Source organism: Onychostoma macrolepis, chromosome 04, assembly GCF_012432095.1.
Source record: "Onychostoma macrolepis isolate SWU-2019 chromosome 04, ASM1243209v1, whole genome shotgun sequence".
NCBI lineage: Eukaryota > Metazoa > Chordata > Actinopteri > Cypriniformes > Cyprinidae > Onychostoma > Onychostoma macrolepis.
Genome location: NC_081158.1, coordinates 13,610,135 through 13,635,839, shown reverse-complemented (window position 1 = coordinate 13,635,839; position 25,705 = coordinate 13,610,135). Strand labels below are relative to the sequence as shown.

At 39.5% G+C, this 25,705-nt stretch overlaps 1 protein-coding gene across 5 annotated transcripts; it reads right to left on the bottom strand.

Moving 5' to 3' along the window:
- Positions 1 to 257: 257 nt before the first annotated feature.
- On the bottom strand, positions 258 to 25,705 carry LOC131538953 (gastrula zinc finger protein XlCGF8.2DB-like). 5 transcript variants are annotated; one of them, XM_058773162.1, is made up of 6 exons: positions 25,626 to 25,705; positions 23,129 to 23,278; positions 21,356 to 21,409; positions 18,947 to 20,483; positions 18,757 to 18,859; positions 13,262 to 14,483 (listed from the first exon to the last, which is right to left on the bottom strand). In XM_058773162.1, the coding sequence occupies exons 2-6, from the start codon at positions 23,211 to 23,213 to the stop codon at positions 14,190 to 14,192; spliced, it is 2,073 nt and encodes a 690-aa protein (XP_058629145.1). In that variant the 5' UTR covers positions 23,214 to 23,278; positions 25,626 to 25,705; the 3' UTR covers positions 13,262 to 14,189. The 5 variants fall into 5 exon arrangements, with proteins under 5 accessions (XP_058629148.1, XP_058629145.1, XP_058629146.1 ...); XM_058773163.1 differs by lacking the exon at positions 25,626 to 25,705 and adding an exon at positions 25,443 to 25,604; XM_058773164.1 differs by lacking the exon at positions 25,626 to 25,705 and having other exon boundaries at positions 13,263 to 14,483; positions 21,515 to 23,271.

The window sequence follows — 25,705 nt, the reverse complement described above, 5'->3', positions numbered from 1 at the left end:
CATCAAGAAAGGCAACTTGAATCTCTGGTATGCTACGCGATGGACGACTTGCATATGTGTGAGGTACCATTGAGGCAGAGGTTTATATTGGGATTGTACAGAGATAGATGCTGCCATCAAAATGGCAACTTTTCCTGGAAAGTCCATGATCATTAGAGTGATACAATGCCAGGCTTCATTCTGAATGTGTAACAACATGGTTTCATAGACACATATAAAAAAATGATAAGGAAGACACACAATAGCTAATGCTCGGTTCACACTGCACAATTTTATTCACGATTTTCACTCATTGACAGTTTTGTTTAATTTTTTCAGATTGATGTTTCAGGTCTTTTTGATATGTGAAAGGCTGTTCTCCAGGCTAACCTTAAGGCTGTGCTTTGTTTTTCGTGTCCTTGCGTGCTTATTAAGGGTTACTTTTTGTCTGAAGCTCTTTCTTGATCACATAAATGTCTTCTCATCAGTGTGACTGTTCATGTGATTGTTAAGATTTACTTTTGTTGTGAAACTCTTTCCGCACAGTTCACAGGTGTATGGCTTCTCTCTGGTGTGAATTCTCATGTGCCTGTTAAAGCTTCCTTGCTGAGTGAAACCGATTCCACACTGAGGGCATTTGTAAGGCTTCTCACCAGTGTGGACACTCATGTGGCTTTTAAGGGTTCCTTTTACATTGAAACGTTTTCCGCATTGTTGGCAGGTGAAAGGCTTTTCTCCAGTGTGAGTCCTCATGTGGACTTTAAGGTTTCTGTGTTCAATGAAATGTTTTCCACATTGTTGGCAGGTGAAAGGCTTCTCTCCAGTGTGAATCCTCATGTGGACGTTAAGGTGTCCTTGTTGAGTAAAACTCTTTCCACACTGTTGGCAGATAAAAGGCTTCTCTCTAATGTGAATCATCATGTGGACGTTAAGGTTTCCTTTTTGAGTGAAACTCTTTCCACACTGTTGGCAGGTGAAAGGCTTCTCTCCAGAATGAATTCTCATGTGGGCAATAAGAGTTTGTTTATGTGTAAAACCCCTTTCACAATGAGGGCAGGTGTAAGCCTGCTCTCCAGTGTGAATTCTCATGTGGCTTTTAAGGCTTTCCTTTCGAATGAAACTATTTCCACACAGTTTGCAGGTAAAAGGTTTCTCTCCAGTGTGAATTCTCGCGTGCCTATTAAGGCTTGATTTTCGATTGAAACTGTTTCCACACAGATTGCAGGTGTAAGGCTTCTCTCCGGTGTGAATCCTCATGTGGACTTCAAGGTTTCCTCGTTGATCAAAACTTATTCCACACTGTTTGCAAGTGAAATGACTTCTAGTTCCAGTCTTATGAGCTCTTTTCTGTGAGCAAGTCTTTTCAATCTGTGAACAACTAAATGACTTTTGTCCAGTTATGAAATCATTATGTTTCTTATACTGATCTTTATCTTGTATTTCATTCGGTTCTTCACTTTCCTCTTTCAACAGCATCAGGTCTAGGGGCAAAAAGAGACAAATACAAATTAATCCCTGTATAAAAACAACAGTAGAACAGAAAGCAACAATGGCCTAAATCTGCAATTTATGTCTAAAACAGGGGTGTCAAACTCAGCTTGTGGAGGGTCACAGTCCTGCAGAGTTTAGATCCAACCAGCTCATACACACCTATCTTTAGTTTTTAAGTAATGAAGACCTTGATTCAGGTGTGTTCAAGTAGAGTTGGTGCTAAACTCTGCAAATGAATTTGACATCCCTGGTCTAACAATGTTAGAAAAACACTGGGTAACACTTTAGGCCCCGTACATGCGTTTAGATGTATACGTAAAAGTTTTGTGTCATATCGGCGATTCTTCCAGACGAATCTGGTGTTTTGGGAGCCTGAAACCGCGGCGGACTACATGCTTGTGTTTGTGCTGCGGAGCCTATTAGCTTTACTAACTTTACTAGCTTTTCTTGTTGTTGTGTTGGGTTTGTATACAGTGTGCAATGTTTAATTACAGAATTACAGCATACTGGTCTGGCATGTATACTAAATTGTTTTGAATCGGTTTGAGAGGTTTTATGTGTATACAGACATTTATTGAGATGATGCCGTGTTTACTGAAGAACAAGGAAAAGAAAAGATTGGATAGGGAAAGCACTGGCTTCGTGTGGATGAGGGCCTTAAGTATAGGGACCAATTCTCTCTATTTACTTGTTGCTTATTAGCATGCCAATTATTGACATATTGGCTGTTTATTAGTACATATAAAGCACATATTCTGCATGACCATATTCTACACAGTGTCTGTGCGAGGAGGCTCACTGGGGGAAACGCATACTTGCGTAGAGCCCGAGGCCAGTTGTGTGCCAGCGCGTCCGTGCCAAGGGGGGCCTCGGTCAGGGAGTAATACAGCTGGCAATGGGAGGACTCGCGGGAAGCAAACAGGTCAACCTGAGCTTCCCCAAATCGACTCCAGATCAGCCAGATCGTCTTGGGATGGAGTCGCCATTCTCCGAACGTAAGCTGTCGTGAGAGCGTGTCGGCTGCATGATTGAGCTCCCCTGAAATGTGGACGGCGCGCAGCGATTTGAGCCGCGTCTCACTCCTGAGGAGCAGATGGCGGGCGAGCTGTGACATGCGGCGTGACTGTAGACCTCCCTGCCGGTTGATGTACGAAACAGCCGCAGTGTTGTCCATGTGGACCAACATGTGCTTGCCTTGCAGCAGGGGCCAGAACTGCCGCAAGGCCAGGTGCACTGCCAACAGCTCTAGGCAGTTGATGTGCCAAAGCAGTCGAGGCCCTGTCCAGAGCCCCGAGGCTGCCTGCCCGTAGCATGTAGTGCCCCAGCCCGTACTGGAGGCATCCGTCGTGACAATGCCGTGACACTTGTCCTAAGGGCACCCCGGCCCATAGGAAGGCAATGTCCGACCAGGGGCTGAATAAGCGGCGACACATCGGGCGACACACCCGATGTGTACCGCAGCGCCATTCCCACCTCAGGACCTGGGAGTGTAGCCAGTGCTGAAGTGGTCTCATATGAAGCAATACGAGCGGCGTGACTACGGTTGCGGATGCCATATGCCCCAGGAGCCTCTGAAAATGTTTCAGTGGTACCACCGTCCGGACAGGGACAGCCCGAAGGGGAGGACCCTCGAACGCAAACCGAAAGAACGGCCTGTCCCCGGAGGGACTGGCCAGAGATGCGTGGAGAGGCAATGAGTCTCCCAACCACAACTTCTTGGCTGCTGGCAAAGGGGGGCATCGTGGGCGAGAGTGAGGAAGCAGTACGTCACTCACCGTCAGCCTGTAACTGTCACTGGCTTTAATGTATGCGCTCGAACAGCATAAATCCAAAAGCATGGTCGCAATGAAACATTTGCCTGCCAACCCATTATTTTGCTTATAAACAAAGCTTTATTACCTCACTTGTGTCATAGTACTCACATAAAAATATTTCATGTGAGCAACTGTGTGTTTTGCCGCAGCACTGGAAGCGGTTTACTGACCGTGCGGCACAGCCCCACGCACCGTACTTACATTTGAGGTCATTTTATTTTAAATGGCGATCATTTGGATTGTGTTTTAAAATACAACAACGAGCAAGCACCATGAAACCATATAGGCTAAAAGGCACACTCAGCGGTCTCTGTGACAGGATATGACCAAACAAAGTAAAATCCCAAAATGTACCTACAGTGTAGTGTTGTCAAAAGTACCGACCGCGATACCATTCTGAAATTTTAAAGACAGATCCGCTGATAGACACGGCTTTCAAACACTCTTGTGTTTCTGTGTGAGCGCTCAGCGATGATCATTGTAGAAAATCACAGTCATATCTGTTGAGCATGTGAACACAATGACCAATCAGTGCTGTTTAAGAATTTAAATGATTATTTAGTACTTCTTAAGACAAACTTAAGATCAACCAACTCAACTGTGCGATTTTGGGACACCATGAATATAAACTAAAATGCGCTTTTAACATACTACTGTATTTCTGTATTTAAAAAAATATATATTTATTTACCACTTGTAGTAAACTTGAACACATCTTTTAAGAAAAAAGGGCAAAATGGGGGTTGCGGGTTCGAGTCTTAGGTCCAGCAGGAATTGTCGGTGGGGGGAGTGAATAACCAGTGCTCTCTGCACCCTCAATACCACGACTGAGGTGAGACCCTTGAGCATGGCACGAACCCCGAACTGCTCCCCAGGCGCTGCAGCATTGGCTGCCCACTGCTCCGGGTGTGTGTGCACTTGGATGGGTTAAATGCAGAGCACAAATTCCGAGTATGGGTCACCGTACTTAGCCACACATCACTTCACTTTCATACACTAGTACACTCAAGTGTACTACAAGTGGTGACTAAATAAATTTTTCAAATACAGAGATAGTATGTTAAAAGCGCATTTCAGCTCATATTCATGGTGTTCCAAAATAGCACAGTTGAGTACACTTGGTTGATCTTAAAGTCTGTGTAAAGTCAATATTATGTAATATAATTAGTGCTGTCAATCAATTAAAAATTTTTATCGCATTAATCACAGTCATAGACTGTGATTAATCATGATTAATCACAAATTTAAAATACTAGGATTTACCTGTAAATGTGCGTTACCTGTCAATCCCAGTATACATTTACTCAACTATTATCAAAAGTATTTCTAAATAAATACAATAAAATATTTTCTTGCAACCTTACATAAAGTATTATGACAAAATGCATTATGAAGAAGAATTGGACCTGTTCTGCAGGTGCAAGAGAGCTAATATTAGCATCAAGCTTCATAAGACAATTTACGAGATTAATAGTACACTTTTACTCAGAACTCACTTCAAACCACCATCGAGTGTTTGTAATAACTTCCTTTTGCGATCACATGTGGAATTTGGTCATTTACTGTTGTTAAAATATGCTATTTATAGCCTTTTATATCGCTGCACAAATTAGCATTTCATACATACACATTCTCTCAAGAAAATCACATACAAATATCCTATCGTAATCATGTGTTTATTATCTTATATAATCTATAGTGGCTGTTGTCATGTTTATTTCTGCTGTGTAAAAGCCTTAACATGTGTGCTCTGGCTGAAACTCACGTTGTTTGTGATGTTACAACCACCTCTCCGTTCTTAAATTGCCAGGTATACATTCCAAGTATAATACACATTAGTAAAAGTATCTATTTCAATTTTTATTTGTCTATTTGGGCGGTCGTGGAACATTATAAAAGTAGCCCAAAAAAACGCAACCCACGGCTCTGTAATTTTTCCCGTGACTGTATTTTCAAAATAGCCCACTTGTGCCGCTACCATGGCAACACTGGTTCGCTGTACCCTCATCACACAATGATAGATAACCTTCCGCGCTGCAATGACGGCAAGAAGTTGGGGTCAAACTTTATCAAACGATTAATTTGCGTTAAAAAAATATTAACGCGTTAAAACTTTTTAGATTAGATTAATCGCATGCGTTAACGTTGACACCCCTAAATATAATATAATGTGTTCTAAGTTTATCATACCGCAGAAAAATGTGTTATTAACCTCCCAGCCAAATTTGAATGATAAAAAAAATGGCAAGTGAATAAAATAAGCTATCAAAATCTTGAAAAAATAAGCAGTGTTCTCTGCTCTCAAATGCTGGGGGCGTGTCCACTGTCGGCGCTGAAACCACGCCCACTCACAGAAAAGCTGCCGTCTGTCTCAACAGTCTTACTCTGAAGCTTATTTAAATGAGACCGAGCTGTTTTGTAAATTATTGGAACCAGGTATTATGCATTTACATGACGAAGGCATAGCTAGATAGCAACCTCTAGGCTGTAGTAACGAACGGCAGTAACTTGAGCGGGCAAACCACTGCGCTGTAGTTATTAGGTGTGTTCGACTTGAAGCAGGGCTGTGCAGAACGTCAAAGTTTATAGAATACCCAAGACGTGTCACTCGTATAGTTTTGAATGGAGACAAATGCAATGCTCAATATGGCCGCTCTATCGAACGAAGCCCCGCCTTCGGAGCAAAAGAGCCAATAGCTAATCAGTAAAGTCAGCGCATCACTGCAGCTGCTGTTAGAAGTCCCGGTATCTATAGAAATAGTCAGCACTCTGAGACGTGCGCCTAGGACTGCGCATGCGCACTGGCTGATCTAGCCTGAGAAAATATACGCTTTTTTAACGCTATTTGAGCAAAATAAACAACATTTATGTGACAGTTGTTGTCAGATTTCATTGGTGATTTCAAATATGAAATTTAATCTTAACCTTGTCGAACAGTTTTGGAGAATTTGATGTTTCCCCATTCAAAGAGATAGGATCTGCACTTGCATGCCCAAGAAGCATTTCAAAGATGGCGGCCGAGTGACATGACTTGCCTTAAAGGAACTTTGAGAACAATTAGTGTATGACACGAGAGCAATTCGAAAGCATGAGGAGCTGTCTGCTCTCTATTGCTCTCACTGTAGTTGGACCAGTTGGACCAGAAGACCACTGTGACTTCCGGTTACTGTCTGCCGTGTTGCTGAGAGGTTTGCGATTCTAGCTCTATGTAGCTTCGCTTTTCTGTTGAATCTCTATCTTACTTTCACTCTCTGTTGTTTAAAGTGATAAAATATAACTTAATTCCCACCATATTTCTGGTATTATCTATCAAACTAATCTGACTAATTTGATCGTTCTCTTTTAATCTAAAACCCAGAGTGCTGCACGTTAGCATTCATTAGCCGGTTAGCTTGTCATTCGCGTTTCTATTCGCATCTATTACTGTTTTCTTTTTCTTTCTTTCGCTCCATTTCATTTCTCTCTCGCTGTTTTTCATGAGTTCATCAAACAAGTGGTAAGTGGTAAGTCAGAATCAGTCATCAATCACGGTGAGTAATGGCTTCTTCTCCTGCTATTGTTGTTTGCACCGCTTGCCACATGTATAGTTTATCTCTCTCTGTTGGCGACGAGGGATTCACATGTGATAAATGTAGGGAAATAGTTAGGCTGACAGAGAGGATTTTAGAACTGGAGACACACATCCAAACTTTAGTTGAGGATAGTAAGAATGTGAGGGCTGTAGATATGGCTTTGGATGTGACTAGCTCAGGGAGTCCTGTACATTGTTCGGTCCCGGTTACAGAGCCTCTGCAGCAGGGCAACTGGGTGACTGTGAGGCGGGATGGTCGCGGGTCAAAACATCGCTCTTCCATTCCGATCAAAACATCAAACAGGTTCTCCCCACCAGTGTTAATTTCATCAATGAAGACGATGACGAAAAATATTCATTAACAAACCTTTTTTCTGTGACTAAGACGAGACGTTGACGAGCTAAAGTTCATATCTGATGATAAAAACTATGACGAAATTTATGCCGTGTCTTCGTTAACGAGACGGGACTAAAATGTTATTTGAGGACTACCGGACATTCAAAATACATCCTATAGGCTAAGTTAACTGTCTTGTCTTTCAAAATGTGCGTCCCTGTCATTGGATTACAATCAGATGAGGTGCGTTCGTATATCTAGTCTGCTCTCGCGCACGCTCCACTTCGTCAGTTCTCATTCAGCGCACGATCAGTTCTCAGTTCTCTATGCTCAAATACACACACAGCAGTCCAAATGTCTATTCTGTAAAGTATCTCATGTAAATACAGTCGGTTATGGCTTAAGTGAACGTAAACAGGTGGGTGAAAACTGAACGTATCAGTATTACATGTATCCGTTTTAAATGGACAGCATTCCTATTAAATACCTATCTGTCATTAATGTTAACCAACAAAAGATGTTAAATAAACGTATACTACCGTATCTGAAAAATGAGTTTAATTTGTATCTCTACCAAGAAATAAATATTTATTCCAGTTTTTCCAAATTCAATCCTTGATTCAAATTTCTCATAAGCTTAATTGATTTAAAGAGACATTAATTAATGACTATTTTTGTTTGAAGACTACATATAAAATGGCTACCAAAATAAATGTTGGTAACTGCAGTTTGACTAAAAGTAATGACTAAAAGTTGACAAAAATGCAATGACTTTTCTTCGACTAAAACTATGAAAGACTCAACTGACTAAAATGTGACTAAGACTATTAAGCATTTTCGTCTCATGATAAAGACTAAGACTAAATCAAAAATGCTTGCCAAAATTAACACTGCTCCCCACTCGCACCCACTGAGAAACCTGATGAAAGTGCTCTAGTTATGATGGTCTTCATCCCTCCTGGGGTGGTGCCGCTCTGGCTGAAAGCAGATGAATACATTATTTTAAACGAGTCTACCCCCCAAGATTACTGTTATACAAATGAGCCGTGTCCAAAGGGGGAGGTGTTGCTACAATTTTTTGCAATATTCTCAGTATTTCTCAGAGGGCAGGCTTTAAGTATAACTCCTTTGAAGTAATGGTGCTTCATATAACATTATTTAGAGAAACAAGTGTTAATGATAAATCCCCTGTGGTGTTTGTACTGGCTACTGTATACATGCCACCAGGGCACCATGCAGACTTTATTAAAGAATTTGCTGATTTTCTATCAGAGTTAGTGCTGGCTACAGATAAAGTCTTAATTGTTGGTGATTTTAATATTCACGTTGATAATGAAAAAGATGCATTAGGATCAGCATTCATAGACATTCTGAACTCTACTGGGGTTAGACAACACGTGTCAGGACCTACTCATTGTCAAAATCATACTCTAGATTTAATACTGTCACATGGAATTGATGTTAATGGTGTTGAAATTCTGCAGCAAAGTGATGATATCTCAGATCATTATCTAGTCTTGTGTAAACTTCATATAGCTAAAACTGTAAATTCTACTCCTTGTTACAAGTATGGTAGAACCATCACTTCTACCACAAAAGACTGCTTTGTAAATAATCTTCCTGATTTATCTCAATTCCTCATCATATCCAACGGCGCAGAAAAACTTGATGATGCAACAGAAACTATGGACTCGCTCTTTTCTAGCACTTTAGATACGGTTGCTCCTTTACGCTTAAGGAAGATTAAAGAAAAGAGTCCAACACCGTGGTATAATGAGCACACTCGCGCCCTAAAGAGAGCAGCCCGGAAAATGGAGCACAGCTGGAGGAAAACCAAATTAGAGGTATTTCGTATTGCTTGGCGGGAAAGTACCCTATCCTACAGAAAAGCATTAAAAACTGCTAGATCTGATTACTTTTCGTCTCTTTTAGAAGAAAACAAACCTAACCCCAGGTATTTGTTCAGTACAGTGGCTAAATTAACAAAAAATAAAGCATCAACAGGTGTTGACATTTCCCAACAGCACAGCAGTAATGACTTTAATAGTATCGATCTTGGAAGTAAAATAGTTCATAGAGATAAAATCAGCTACAGTATCGCATCGAATAGTGCACTATAGATCCCCTGAGGAACAATTCCACTCATTCTCTAAAATAGGAGGAAGAATTGTATAAACTTGTTAAATCATCTAAACCAACATGAATGTTAGACTGTAGACTGGTCGAAAAGAACACACACATATAGTCTCAACTCAGCACATTCCACGGAGTTTCCCCCTCCACGCCGAGTCGTAAAGTTGACAAATGACCAGCACAACGCCCAATTCTCTGTCTAGCGTCCTGCCATGCTCTCCTTACCACCTCGGGAGACTCGTAAACAACGATAAGTTTGAGGATGAAATGACCGCGCTACATCTGCACGGATTTAAGAACAAAGAACTGCTTATTTGGAGAGGCTCCAGAATCAGATTGCTCGTGACACCTGCGGACCTTTTTACGCATAAACTACCAATCGGATAAACACAAACGATTGACTTACAGCTCCGTCTGAGCTAAGAAAATCACCAGAGCTACACAACGTGACACTCCTAATGACCTCAAGACCTCATCTTTGTTCTCCCGCCTTCCAAAGGCTTCTCTCTCCCTTCTTGGGCAAAGAACACCCGAACTTTTATTGACTTTGCTGCTATTAAAAGCAATATACTCAATAGACAATATATCCTAATGTTGTATTGCATGTATTTTAGAGGCTTGGTGTGGTTATTAGGATTTAGGATATTTTAATCTATGCCTTAACCCGTTTAGTAAGTGAAATTAGTGTAAAATTTATGTATTTGGTATGACAAATACGTTATGCTTGATATTGAATTAAAGATTATTTTTATAGCAATTATGTGGTGAAGATGAAAGTTGACTTTTAGCATCATAAGGCATGATTATAACACTTTATAGAAATCTGCTAGGATATTTCCTCCATGTGACATATTTATTAGCAGATAATATATGCACGGAATGAGGCCGTGCGGGGCGGGGCTCCGCCCTACAGAGACAATGTGATTGGATCAAACAGTGAATGGGATGGACTGATATCAGTCCGATAAAACAGACACCCAGCTTTGCTAGCTCGCTGCTTGAAAACTTTGGCTCGCTGCTTGAAAACTTTGGCTTTGCTTCCCCTGATCGCGCTGCGAAGCACTTGCAGACTTAACATCAAGCTGATCATCTAAAAGAACTAAAACACTTCGTCAACTTCTCACTGAAGAAACTGTTAGAACCTGAAGCTACGCAAACGAACTCCGAGAAGAACTTCTAGTGAGCACGCCCCTTTCAACGTCACAAAGAAACAGCCAACCACCGAAGGGATTCCCCCAGAACGCGCCATGAAAGGACCGCACCAGCAGCCAATCAACAGCTTCGGGATTCCCTCAAGCAACCATTCAGGAAATGAGCCAGCCTTCAACTCAACTTAAAGCAAGTAAACAAACCAACAATCTCCATGTCTTGCTGAGCTGATTTGAATTAATCTTTAAAAGGTAGAAATAGCAAAGTTCTCCATTTGTAACGTCCTCAGATCTTAGAACCTTAAACTTTCTTCAAATTGCAATCCTCTTGCCAGAACGTGTGTATGTGTGTGTGTATGTGTTTTGTTAGTATTGTATCAGAATAGCAAATCAACTCTCGTTTCATTTATAAAGAATGGGCTGGTGCTGTGTTTTTCAAGTTTGAAACTATTTGCCAAAGATCGTGTGACCTGTTGCTCAAAATTTCCCAACCAATTCTGTATTATTATCGTGGCCATGAAATAAACAGAATTGCTAAGTTATACTGGTTTAATGCTCGCTGGACAAGTCGTTAAGAAAGTATAAATTATACGTTTTGATTAATATCAATTAATCAGATCAATAGCAAATCTCTATGATTTGATTTCCTAAAGCTAAAATTCAAAATAAAAGCTTAAATGAAGAGCTAATATTATATAGACCCTATTCCATCTAAACTATTAAAAGAGGTGCTTCCAGAAGTCATAGACCCTATTTTGGCTATTATTAAATTGTCATTGTCATTAGGATATGTCTCCAAAACCTTCAAATTGGCTGTTATTAAGCCTCTCATTAAAAAAAACACAACTTGACCCCAAAGATCTAGTTAATTACAGACTGATCTCGAATCTCCCTTTTCTGTCAAAGACACTAGAAAAGGTAGTATCCTCACAATTATATTCCTTCTTAGAGAAAAATTCTATCTGTGAGGATTTCCAGTCAGGATTTAGACCGTTTCATAGAACTGAGACTGCTCTCATTAGAGTTACAAATGTCCTGCTCTTATCATCTGATCGTGGTTGTATCTCTCTGTTAGGTCTACGGGATCTTAGCGCTGCGTTCAACACTTTTGATCACAACATTCTTTTGAATAGACTAGAAAACTTTGTTGGCATTAGTGGAAGTGCATTAGCATGGTTCAAATCGTACTTATCTGACCGCCATCAATTTGTAGCAGTGAATGAAGAGGTATCATATCGATCACAAGTGCAGTATGGAGTATCTCAAGGCTCAGTACTAGGGCCGTTACTTTTCACACTTTACATATTACCCTTGGGAAATATCATCAGGAAACACGGGGTTAGCTTTCACTGTTATGCTGATGATACTCAGCTCTATATTTCTTCGCGGCCCGGTGAAACACATCAAATTGAGAAACTAACGGAATGCATAGTCGATATAAAAAACTGGATGACGAGTCATTTCTTACTGCTAAATTCTGAAAAAATAACAGGTGTTAATTATCAGACCTAAAACCCCCACATGTAATAACCTAGAACACTATCTAACACTTGATAGCTGCCCTGTCAATTCTTTGTCATTAGTCAGGAACTTAGGTGTGCTATTTGATAGCAATCTTTCATTTGACAGCCACGTTTCTAGCATTTGTAAAACTGCATTTTTTCATCTTAAAAATATATTTAAATTAAGACCTATGCTCTCAATGTCAAATGCAGAAATGTTAATTCATGTGTTTATGACCTCAAGTTTAGATTGTTGTAATGCTTTATTGGGTGGTTGTTCTGCACGCTAAATAAACAAACTCCAGATGGTTCAAAATGCAGCAGCTAGAGTTCTTACTAGAACCAGGAAGTATGACCACATTAGCCCAGTTCTGTCAACACTGCACTGGCTCCCTATTAAACATTTTATAGATTTTAAAATCTTGTTAATTACTTATAAAGCCCTGAATGGTTTAGCTCCTCAGTAAGAGCGAGCTCTTATCGCATTATAGTCCTCCACGTCTGCTGCGTTCTCAAAACTCTGGCCGTTTGATAATACCTAGAATATCAAAATCAACTGCGGGCGGCAGATCCTTTTCCTATTTAGCGCCCAAACTCTGGAACAGTCTACCTAACACTGTTCGGGAGGCAGACACACTCTGTCAGTTTAAATCTAGATTAAAGACCCATCTCTTTAACCCTTTAACGCGTACGATCACACCGGTGTGATCAGTCTTGGCTGGTCCCAGGAGCGTACGATCACACCGGTGTGATTAGAACGTTCGGTGCGTCACGTCATCAACTGCTGAATTCAAATCTGCTTTCTGGCGCGGAGCCAGATCAGACGCGCGAGCGCTTGTAATATTATCACTTATTCAGTGTTTTCAACCATATAATGCTTATTTTAGATTTCAGACATTTAAATACACATAAGTACTAGCAAAACCATACATTTATAGTTTGTAAAATATGCACTGATGTCTATGGAAGCAGCAATAATGATCCTTACAAATATAATCTGACGACATGTTTTATTGGTATCATATACAGATTGTGTAGATAACTTTAAAGTTTACTCTGCTCTTCTCCCAGTTTACTGGAGACTTACTTTAACGTGTTTCGGGAGGAGAGGATGAATTTACGTGTTATTAATCCCACAGCTGGATTCAGCGCGAACAAACATGGCGGCGCCCATCACCCGGTATAGATCAACTAACACGGTCATTATAAAAGTGTTTAAACAACCAAATAAATTTACTTGCACATATTTCAGAATCGGAATATCAGATATTTCATAATATAGCGAGTATGTTTCTGAATATTAATATTAAAAAAAGGAAAAACTAAATAAAAGCAATCCATGTGTCATACAGCGCTATTAGGGCTGCGGTGTCACATGACAAGCATGACGCGTCGCCATGGAAACAATAAGGCTATAAATTCTAAAATAACGGTCGCCTAAAAAAACTCACGCCGGGGGCTCAGCTAGAATATTTTAAACTCACGTGCGAAAGGGTTAACCTGGCTTACACATAACACACTAATACGCTTCTATTATTCAAATCCGTTAAAGGATTGTTAGGCTGCATTAATTAGGTCAACCGGAATCAGGGACACTTCCCATAACACCTGATGAATGGCATCTATGCTAATATTAGTCTGTTTCTTTCTTATTCCGAGGTCACCGTAGCCACCCGATCCAGTCTGTATCCAGTCCAGATGGTGGATCAGCACCTAGGCGCACGCAAACAAGCTAACTAAACTGTTAGTAATGCAAGTAATGGCTGTAAATAGCCATTTATTAGGTAATTATGTATCATTACTGCTAGACAAACTATTGAAAATGTTAATGTTAAAGTCAACTGTTAAAGAATGGAATAAATGTACCATGAATCAGTGAATTTGATTTCAATGTGGGTTTATTATCGGTAATTAAGTAATAAAGGTAATTATAAAACACACAAATACACACAATGTAAAGTTGCCTAATCACTGGCCAGTTGCACTATTTGAAAATAAATTTTGTTCTCCTTTCTTTCTGGCTTGCAAATTTCTCAATAACCTTCTGGTTGAAATCAGTAATCTCAGTCACCAGTCTCTTTTCCACTGACAGCATGGCCAATGCATTCAGCCTCTCCTGGAACATGCTATTTCTCAGAAAAGTCTTAATCCTTTTCAAGGTTGAGAAGCACCTCTCAGCTTCTGCTGTGGTCATGGGTGTGGTGATGAGGATCTTTAGGAGAGTGACGGTCTCTGAAAAGACTCAAGATTGTTCTCCATAAACAGCTGGAGTAGGTCCACAGCACCACGACAGATTCTGAACTCCTCCTTGCAGTAGATGAGACTAAGCTCTGTCTTCAGCTTACTCCCACTGAGCACTGGATAGGCCTTCAAAGTCCCGCTCAGTGCCTCTTCAGGAAACACCACTGTGTACTGTTCAAACCTGTCTACTTGCATCAAGGTGGCACTAACAAGGTGGTTTGTGAAGGAGAACCGTTCCATGGTGTGTAGGAGTATGGTATCACAGACCTACAGAGTGAAGGATAAAAACAAAAATTATGTAGTGATGATAAAATGTCAATTTCAACTGCAATGACCAGTTTTAAGTTGTAATGGTAGACCAGTTTCAGTGTTTGAATCCATAATTTCTCAGAACTTCATACACATGAACAAGACATTCTGAGTAAACATGTCAAAATGCTCGGGGGACTAACAGTAATTTTTTAAATATCAGCCATTTATATTAATCGGATTCACAGATGAAGGCCGTAATACTAATGTTGTCCACTAGAGGGGACCAAACAATAACAAATCCTTTTAGATCACAATTTAAAGACTGTGTAAATGGTTAAAAAGATTAACTTGTAGGTAATTATAGTTTCATAAAGTTTAATAAAGCCCAATATAATCAGTTAATAAAGCCCAAAAAACAATCTCCATATTGTAAAAAAAATTATTTTTATTCCCAATCTTCATATCTATAAATTGCAGTGTAACTAGAATAATAAAAATACTTTGCTGGACAGAGGAAACTATCAAAAAGACAAACATTTGCAACAAATTAAACTACATTGTTTTATTTACCTTCTATGGGTAATTGTAAATGTCTTCTCATGCATTTGATGACTTTACAATCTTTTTTTTCTTAAATATTTCAGTAAAGAATAGAACTTTAAGATATATTTCTCCTACTGATCCCAGGTGAGCAAAGTGCACTTCCATAATGTACTTAAAGTGCTCTATTTTCACGCACTAATTTTGTACTTAATATACTAAAAATTATTTTTTAAGAAATCTAAGATAAACTTAAGATCATCTACTCAACTGTGCTATTTTGGGAAACCATGAATATGAACTAAAATGCACTTTTAACATACTATCTCTGCATTTTAAAAAATTATTTAGTCACCACTTGTAGTACACTTGAGTGTACTAGTGTATGAAAGATGGGTTCAAGTGTACTACAAGTGGTAACTAAATACATTTTTTAAATACATAGATAGTATGTTAAAAGTGCATTTTAGTTCATATTCATGGTTTCCCAAAATAGCACAGTTGAGTACACTTAGATGATCTTATCTTAATAAGTACTAAAGAATCATTTTAGTATATTGAGCACAAAACTAGTGCGCAAAAATAGAGCACTTTAAGTATGTTATGGAAGTGCACTTTTTTTTCACCTGGGATCCCACATACTCTCATAGTAAAGCTATCACAGGGTGTCTACAGACATAAGTTACATTTAAGAATTTTTAAGGCCCCGCGGCCACCCTGTATCAAAAAAATTGGAGAAATTTTGTTGTTGTTGTTATTTATACATCATCTGAATCTGGTCCAGGAAGTCGTAAGATGGCGTCAATGTGTGTGGCTTGCCATTCGCTGCTTGGTGTGTTTTCACGTTTGTTTGTTTTATTATGTTTTACGTTTGTTATTTTACAAAATGTTTCATCACTTTTAACGTATGATAGACAAACTCTGCTTGACATTAAACATACCACCGTAGAGCTACTTAATCATGTCCAAAGTGGTACTCAGTTTGTTCCACCGCCATCATTGACGGTTATACCTGACTATTTGTGCCGCGCACCGTGCCCTTTACCGGGGAGGAAGCGCCGCAGGAGACGGGGATGACGTGGAGGTAATCGCGGTCAAGCTCAAGCTGTTTCTGGTGTCTAAATCAGGATCCCTGTTCGGCGTGGGCCTACACGCGCATGAGGCACGTTTCAACCTCTTCCTTGTTCGACGTTCACTGGAGCCAGCATACACGTGGATTTTACCGATTGTGCCAGATCAACCTCCAATGTTTCGCTCACCTCGTCTCCGCCGAGGCAGAGTGTGTCTCTGCCAGCCACCTTCGTTCGCTATGCCGGACACCACAGTCGACTGTGGATTCGCTGCAGATTAGGATGGCTCTGATCAACGCTAGATCAATGGTAAACAAGACGTTTATCCTCAATGACTTTTTTACTTCCCGCGATCTTGATTTCCTGTTTGTTACTGAAACTTGGCTTACTCCGGGGGATTTGAGTCCGTTCTCTTAACTGGTACCTCATGACTGTAAATTTTTTAATACTCCTCAATCTTTGGGACGAGGGGGAGGACTGGCTTCTATTTTTAAACAGAACTTTTGTTGTCAGACATTAGCGACTGAATTTCATTCGAGCTTTGAACTTCAACTGTTCATACTTGAACTTGATAACCCAGTGGCGATTTCAGTCATTTATCGTCCACCTAAACTACACAAAGATTTTATTAATGAGTTCTCTGTCTTTTTAGGGGGAATTATTCCTAATTTTGATAGGCTTTTAATTTGAGGTGATTTTAATGTTCATGTGTGCTGTCCATTTTTTGAGCCTTATTGACTCTTTTGATCTGGTACAGTTTGTGAATGTTCCAACCCATGTTCATGGTCATACTCTTGACCTTGTGTTATCACATGGCCTGACAGTATGTGATCTTGAAATAGAGGACCATGTCATTTCTGATCGTAAGCCCATTGTATTTACAGTTCCTATTAGTTTTAATGTTACTCTGCCTTCTAAGGCTGTTCACTGGTCTCTGACATTTTCATCAACTACTAGCATTGATTTTTCTGCTGTTTTTAAGGAAGTCTCTCATGCATCCGACCAGTTTTACTATGATGGGAATGGTGCAGAGTATCTCAATCAATTTAATACTACCTGCACTAATATTTTAAATTCTATAGCTCTTTTGAAAGCCAAAAAATGTAAATCTAAGTCGGAACTCTGACGTAAAGCACGAGTAGTATCATTAAGCCAGAGTTGTCGGGGGGCAGAAAGAAAGTGGAAAAAAGATAAGCTTCAAATCTCGTATGAGATACTAAGGGATACGTTGTTACAGTATCAGAAAGCAGTGAGATCGGCAAAGTCCAAGTATTTTTCAGATCTTATTGAAAAGAACTGTTATAGTCCTAGAATACTTTTTAATACTTTGGAGCACTGTGCAGGCATTCGGGGAAATGCTCTTAAATGGTTTCAGTCTTATCTTTATAACAGGAGCTTTTCTGTTATTATTGGAGAGTTTATGACAGGTGCAGCCCCTCTTATCTGCGGCGTTCTGCAAGGTTCTATCCTTGCTCCGATTTTATTCTCATTGTATATGCTTCTTCTGGGGTCAATTTTTAAGAAACACAACATTTCATTTCATTGTTATGCGGACGATACCCAGATTTATCTGCCCCTGGAATCTGATAAGAGAGGTATGGATACTCTGTTGGCTTGTCTTGCAGACGTGAAGGCATGGATGTCCATAAATTTTCTTCATCTCAATGAAAACAAAACTGAGATTATAGTTTTTGAATCCTCTGATACCTTCAGCTCCTCCGGTTTAGATTTTGGTTTGCTGTCTCCATTTGTCAAACCATTAGTAAAGAACTTGGGTGTGTTTTTTGATAGCTCTCTTAAATTTGACAAACAGATTAGTTCTGTGGTCAAAACCAGTTTTTTCCATCTTAGAGTCCTAGCTAAGGTAAAACCATTCCTTTCTTTTAAGGACTTTGAAAAAGTGATTCATGCTTTTGTTTCAACAAGATTAGACTACTGTAACTCCCTTTATATGGACATTAATCAGTCATCTTTGGCCCGTCTTCAGATGGTACAGAATGCCGCTGCCAGGCTTCTTACAGGTGTTTGAAAATGAGAACACATTACACCATTTCAGAATCGATTTTAAAGTGTTGCTACTGGTTTTTAAATGTTTGAACGGTCTAGCACCTGAATATTTGTCTGATCTACTCTCCATTCACAACCCAGTAAGGTCTCTGAGGTCATCCAACCAGAGACAACTAAATGTTCCACGGGCTAGGTTGAAACTGAGAGGTGATCGTGCATTTTCCATTGCTGCACCGAAACTCTGGAACGGTTTACCTGTTTACCTGAACTGCTACTACGGTACATGGTTTTAAGGGAAAGCTCAAAACCTATTTATTTTCCTTAGCATTTAGCTAATGTGTGTATTTAGTGATTTTAAGTGTGCGTAATCTGTCATGTTGTCATTGTTCTTATTGAAGGTTTTGATATTTTGTTCAGCACCTTGGTCAACAGTTGTTTTTAATGGTGCTATATAAATAAAGTTGACATTGACATTATTATTTATATATGACTTTAACTTAAGGATCTACTCTTTACTACAATATTTAAGCTAAAATATCATTAAATCATCAAAGACATGAGAAGCAGTGCAGTTTAACTTGTTGCTAATATTTATGTTCTTTTTGATAGCTTCCTCTGATAGCTTTTCTATGAAATACTGCAGAGCAACATGGGCTGCAATAAAAACTCACCTCTGCTGCAATCCGTTCATGGACCTCTGGACTGAGCGCCCGCTGCCTCTTCGGTTGAGAACCATCTTCACTGCTTTGCTCAACCAGGGAATAGAGAGAATTTCTGCAAAGGAGTAAGAAAATGTATGAGTAATAATAATAATAATAATAATAATAATAACAAATACAAAAGGAGGAATACATCTGCTACCTGATCTTCTGTATGTCCTGCTGGAACTGCTGGATGCTTCCCCTGATGTGGACTGAATCAATGTCCTTCTTCTGGAGTTTGGCATAGAGGAGGTCCACATGCGGCATGATGTTGTGGAAAAGTTTCAGAAAAAACTTGAAATCCTGATCCTCTAGCAGCATGGCAAAGGCTCCTGCCTCTCTGACGGTAACAGGGTCAAAGTCGCCTGAGTCTCGTATAGTTTGAAAACAGCGGATGAGGTCCTCTCTGTGCTCAAACACTGTATTGATGGCACGGTTGTTCCATCTGTTCCATCTGACACTGCTTGATGTTGGTAGTCTATGGGCGACTACTTTATCAAGAACAGCTGTGCATTTGGGTGATCTGGAATAAAAGCTGGCAAATCCTCCCAGGTCAGAAAAAAAAATTCTCACTTTGGGTATGTGAGAAGTGGCCTGTTGCATTATTAGATTGAGCTGATGTGCATAACAGTGGATGTAATGGGCATTTGGGTACACATCTTGCATCTTCCTTTGAACACCTGCAGTGGCACCCCTCATCACGCTGGCTCCATCATACGCTTGGGAGATGAGTTTATTCTTCTGATCCTCTGGAAGGATGACAGCAAGACGCTCTTTTAGTGCTGTAGCAATGGAATCAGCTGTAGTTGAATGCAGAGGAATAAACTCAAAAAATCTCTCCTGTACGTTGCTTTTGGCATCAATGTAGCGCAGCACAAGCACAAGTTGGCACTGTGTGGCAATATCGGTGGTCTCGTCTGCCTGGATTGACAGAAAATCGCTGCTCCGTGCTTCTTGAATTATGTGCTCCCTCACAACAGACAACATACAGTCCAGCAGCTCGTTCTGCACGGTTTTCGAAGTTCCCTTAAACACAGTGGCATTCTCAAGGTGCTCTTTCAAAACTCCATCAAGAGAAGCAACAAAATCGACCAAACCACGGAATATCCCGGGATTGTCTGATGTCTCGCTTTCGTCATGGCCACGCAAAACCAGCTCAAATGCACCACAAAATTTCACACAGTCTATTATTCTAGACAGGATGTGTCGATTTTTTGTGACCTCTTCATTGTGCCTTCTAAAGCCAATCCTGTAGCCGTCATCTAGCTGTTCAGCAATGCTAAGCTTCCCAAAAAACTGGAGCCTCATAGCGTTGTCAAGATGGCTACGGCTACTTTCATGCCGCTTGCACTTTTCAGAGAGATGTTTTAAGTCGCAAACCCCCGTTGTTGTCCACAACGTTTCGGTGCCAGGACTTTGAAACAGCAAACAGGGAAAACAATAAAAGGCATGACTCACATCGCATCCAGCTAGCCAACTCCGTTTCCCATAAGAGGTGGTGGAAAAGCACCGAGTGTAAGCTCGACCACGATGACTTGACTGCTGCTGAATTTGCAAGTTGGGCCGATCTGGTCCAAGCTCTTTTATCCTTTTTTTTTCTTTATCCGAACGCCTTGTGAAGGGGTATTGTTGCAAAGATAAAACAGAATTTTCTTTAATTTCGAGATATTTCGCTTGCTCTGCGCCCCAAGGACAATCTGAAACAAGCCAATTAGAGCTCAGCCTCAAATCACATGCTTTTCAAAAGTTTACAGACCTAATACACACCCATTAGTCCGGCGTCCCGCACACACACACACATGAACAAAATACAGTTTTTATATTTTTTAATAAATGATAATATGACTAACAGTGGAATAGTATGACTAAATTATTTTATTTTGTTATTAATTTGCAATATACATTTAACTATTTTTTAACATGTTAAAGTAGCTTTCTTCTTTGGCAAACTTTGGGGGGTGGTGCCCCTGCGCCCCTTATTGACCGGCCGCCACTGGTTTAACTCCACAATTAAGTACTACATAGTTCACTGTCTTTGTAACATGTTTCAGCAATGCATTTCTAACATTTTATAATGTGTTTAGAAACAATTCTCTGAATTGACTTTACACAGACTTTAAGTTTATCTTAAAAAGTACTACAGAATAATTTTAAAGTACAAAATTAGTGCAAGAAAATAGAGCACTTTATGTACATTATGGAAGGTTTTTTTTTTAACCTGGGTATGGCTATTTGTTTCTTTCTTACATTTGTTCTACTGTTTTTGTTGTTTTGCATCTGTTCTTATTTTTAATAACAAAGACAAAATAAAAAATGGCTATATTGTGATTATCAATATAGTAATTTATATTAAGAAAGGAAGTGGAGGAAATAAAACATTGCTAGGTGATTTTGCTTTGGAACCTTCAGAAAACTTCAACTTGATTTTTCTCAGATCTGAGTTTGCTGACTTCGTCAACTTCAAACAGGCATAGCTCATTTTTCATCTGATTCCAAAAAATCATACATCATTTTGAAGGTCTTTTCATGGATAATAATAATAAAAAAATGGAAAATAAAAACAACTTACTTTTGAAAATTTGCTCGTTGTGACTCATTTTGCCAGAACAGGTCACATATGCCACTGCAATAGACACAATTTGCAGTATTAAAGGTGCCATAGAATGGAAAACTGTATTTACCTTGGCATAGTTGAATAATAAGAGTTCTGTACATGGAAATGACATACCGTGAGCCTCAAACACCATTGTTTCCTCCTTCTTATGTAAATCTCGTGAATAAAAAAGACCACTGAAAAATGGGCGAATCAGAACATAACACCGACTGTGACGTAACAGTCGGGATCACTAATAGTACGCCCCCAACATTTGCATATACCCTCCCATGTTCTAGGCCAGCCGCCAGCTGAGCCATCAGAATTTATGCAGGTACTGTGAAGAAACAAGCGAGGACAACAGCGAAAATGGCAGATCATGGAAATAAACATTATGTTCCAGGCTGTGCAGGGGATGTGAAGTGCAGGGATGGGTTTGCGTCTGTATTCAGAAAGGCACGGAAAGCAAATAACCCGTTCTAATAAAATAACGCGAGTCACTAAAGGGACATGGTTAGCTCCTTGCTAGCGGTAGCCTGTTACATTACAGTACATAAGATTTCACTTACCACATAAACAGAATAAGGAGAGATGACTGAGGATGATGGCGAATGATTTACAGATCCTGAGCACCACTGACAAGCATCTGATCTTGTAAAATGTGTGGTAAGTATACTGCCGCTCTGTAGTATAAACAGAGTTCGTGCGATCGCGAATCTCGAAAGTAAAAAGCGATTGTGCATTTGAAAGCAGTTTCAGTGCCCCGCATATTAATAGCGGTTCCCTGATGCCCTCATTTCATATACAGTATAATTACCCGACAATATAACTGTGAGAAAAAGCAGTCTGAAATGAACCGCACTGTGAAACAGCCAATCAGAGCAGAGCTCAACATTATTATTGATGACCCTTCCAAATAAGCCAATAACAGACCATTTTATTCTAAGGAGAAATCCTAGGTTGTAAATGCATATGCAAAACTGTTTCTGGAGAATTTTTGCCCTTACCTAAGCCACATACCTTCTATGTAGATATCAGAGAACAATTTAAAATATTGTATCAATGCATTCTATGGCACCTTTAAGGTTAACGATTAATCAGTTAATTGATCGTTAATTTAAACGATCTTGGAAATGATCAAAAATTGACACCCCTATTTCAGACTTGTGTGCCCTCTAGAAGTTACGTTCTGCAAGTGAATGACGCATAGTTGTGCCATCCCAAAGAGACACTAAATCACTTTCACGGACCTTTACCTTGAATGTTCCATGCTGATGGAATGACCTGCCTATCTCTGACCTGACTGAGACTTTAAACATTTTTAAGAAAAGGCTAAAAAGTGTGATAGTTTCACTGAGACTTGTCATAGAACTTACATGTTGCTCTTTTGCAAGTTTGATTGCTTCTATTGTTCTTCTTATTTGTAAGTAACTTTGGAAAAAAACGTCTGCTAAATAATTAAATGTAATGTAAATGTAATATTTTTCTTTCACAGTATAAGTGGGTCTTTATATAAAAATATATCCATTTGAAAAGGTTCCCAAATAGAGATACAATTTTGAAAGTCTGCCAGTGCTCAATCCAGAGAGCCAAGACGAGGTGATTTTAGAACAGATTTTGACTGACAGAGAGATTTCCAAAGGCAATCAAGGCAATGTAGGATGCAGTGTGGGATGTCTGTTACTCTGGGATGTAAATGTTTTTATAAGGATTAAATGATTAACTTCAGCTTTGAGAATAAAAACCAACCTGTTTGTTCCTCAGTATCTTCTTGTTTCACTGTGAATGCTTCTTCAATCCTCAAATCTTCACTCTCCTCTTTAATAAATGCCATCTTTATAACCGTGTGTCACATGGATCTCAGTTGCTTCAGCAGGAGTTCTTCTGTGTGTTTGGACACTTTGAAATGTTTAAGATGAGAATTAATAACAGAAAGAAAAATAAATTCAAACTCTGATACCGCTTTTCCACTGAGGCTGGTGCTGGCGCTCGGCCAAGAGTGGCAGTCGTTCAGAATAAGCTTGCGTTTCTGCGAGCAGAACTGTCTAGTACGTCAGCACTTCTCAAAGTCCGGACTCCGGTCCGGATCCAGAAGCGGAGGGAATTCAATCCGGACCCACCTCCATTTTGTATTTCAAGAGCACTAATTGTGTGTAAGGGATTAAAAGTGTGGATTTCCTACTTTGATAAATGCATGTTAAACTTGTTAATCATTTGTTTAGTTTTTTTTTTTATGTATTTGTGGACATGGTCCTAAATGAAAGCGAAGAAGACGAGATATTCAAACTTTTCCTGCGTGACATTGTTATCATGACATCCAATGAGCGTATGACGTTTGACATAATCGGGCGACACTTCACCGCTAATATAAGTAAATTTATTTATTTTTTGTTATCACTTAGATATGGCCATTTGCAGCAGTGTCCAATGTTTTCCATACATTGATTTATTTGTGGCAGCCTGTCGCTATATCAAAACTGACCGGCACAAATAGATTTTCCAAAAGGCTTATATATACTTTGTTGAATAAACATGAGCACTGCACATTTCAAAATCAAAATGCGGTGCAGGTGTTTTTATATGAATGCATCTTTCAAAAGAACCGACCGTCTTCAGAAAAGCTCGGTGTCATTTTCATTTCATCTTTACTCTAATGTAGTGTTTGTGAGTGATAATTTGATTACAGCCGTTATCATGGAAACCAAATTTGCATTTGCAAGTCTATAGGAAACACTGGTGTCTCTCAGCAAACAAAAAGCTTCAGAACTGTTTTGAGAAGGTGCTTAAGCTTTGAGCTATGTATTATTACTATGAATTACGCTGCTACTACTACTATCGGCCCCAAAAAAAAAAATCGACATCATATATTGGCTGCCCTGATTTCTAAATATCGGCCTGAGAAAAACCTATATCGGTCGACCTCTATTGCTGACACTCAAATTAATAGTTTTGCCACATTTGCTCTTGTTATTAATGTATTTTGAATGCAAAAGGTACTTTATTTTTTCAAAAAAATTGGTGTTGATTTGTTATGCATTTTTATTAAAAACAAGTTTTGTAAAAACCAATTGTTCCAGTCCGGACCTTTGACATTGATGAAAATTCAGATTTGGACCTTTGAATATAGACTTAGAGAACCCCTGGTCATCGTCACCAACATGTGAACGGAAACTACTGTGGAAGGATAGCGTTAATCTCTTCTGCTGACCACTGCTGAACTAGTCTCGCATAGCCAGAACTTCAGACTGACTGCTGAAGGTCTGGAATCCATGGCAGCTTTCATTGGCCAAAGCCTCATGAGGCCGTTTGATCGACATGCCAAACAACCAATCACAGTTCGTTTTGTTGAGTGTCACGTTTCGGGGAGTGGAAATGTTGCCACAGTAACAGCATGTAAAACTCTCGGACGTATTTTAAAGATTCTATGCCGCAAACTTTAAATATTTCACATACTTTTGAAAATTCAGCGTTTAGTTGATGAGCGCTCGTTCTTTCGTGAGGGGGTTTGGCGTCAACACGACACACGTGTCTCCCGGAAATCCTGTATAATCTAACCAATCCGATAACGACTTTGAAACTCTTGGAAGTGTTTCCAGATAAGTGTGCCAGCGGTCCGTGTGGAAAAGCGGTATAAGTGTGTTTTAATCAGCTCCCTAGTTCAGTAGTCAGCACACTGGTAGTCACACAGTCAGTCAGAATGAGAGTTAATGGCCTGATGTGACAAAAACACCCAAAATAGCACTAAAAGTCAAAATAAAACAAATTAAAGAGACACTTAATATTTAGGCATTTATGATTCACATTCAATATTGATTTGTAGACTGCATTCAATAAATTCCAATTTAATGACAACGTTTACGTTTGTTGTTGTCGTTGATTGCATTACACTGTTTTGAGCAGCAAGTGTCGTCACCGTGCGGAGATTCGAATCAGTGAATCGTTTTGGGAAGTATTTGATTCAGTTGACTCGTAAAAGCTCCGTTTTTCCATCACTACTTGCCGGTGACTGAATTTGTGTTTATGATAAACGGATTCACAATTTAGGGAGTGAAATGAGACGCACCTTTTCTGTTGCTCATAAGTAGATGCGCCTTACAAGCACAAAGTATCGCTTATTAATGTTAGATAAAGCACAAAAAAAAGATACATTCAATAACTAATTAATTTCACAGTTGCTGCAATAACGACAAAATTGGCTAAATGGTTCATATCTACTTAAAGCCTTTACTTGCTTAAAAACACAAACCTTTCTTCATCTGAATCTCAACAGGAGCGAAGCGCAGAGCTGTGACGTCATACCACAAAATCAAAATAAAAGTCCCGTTC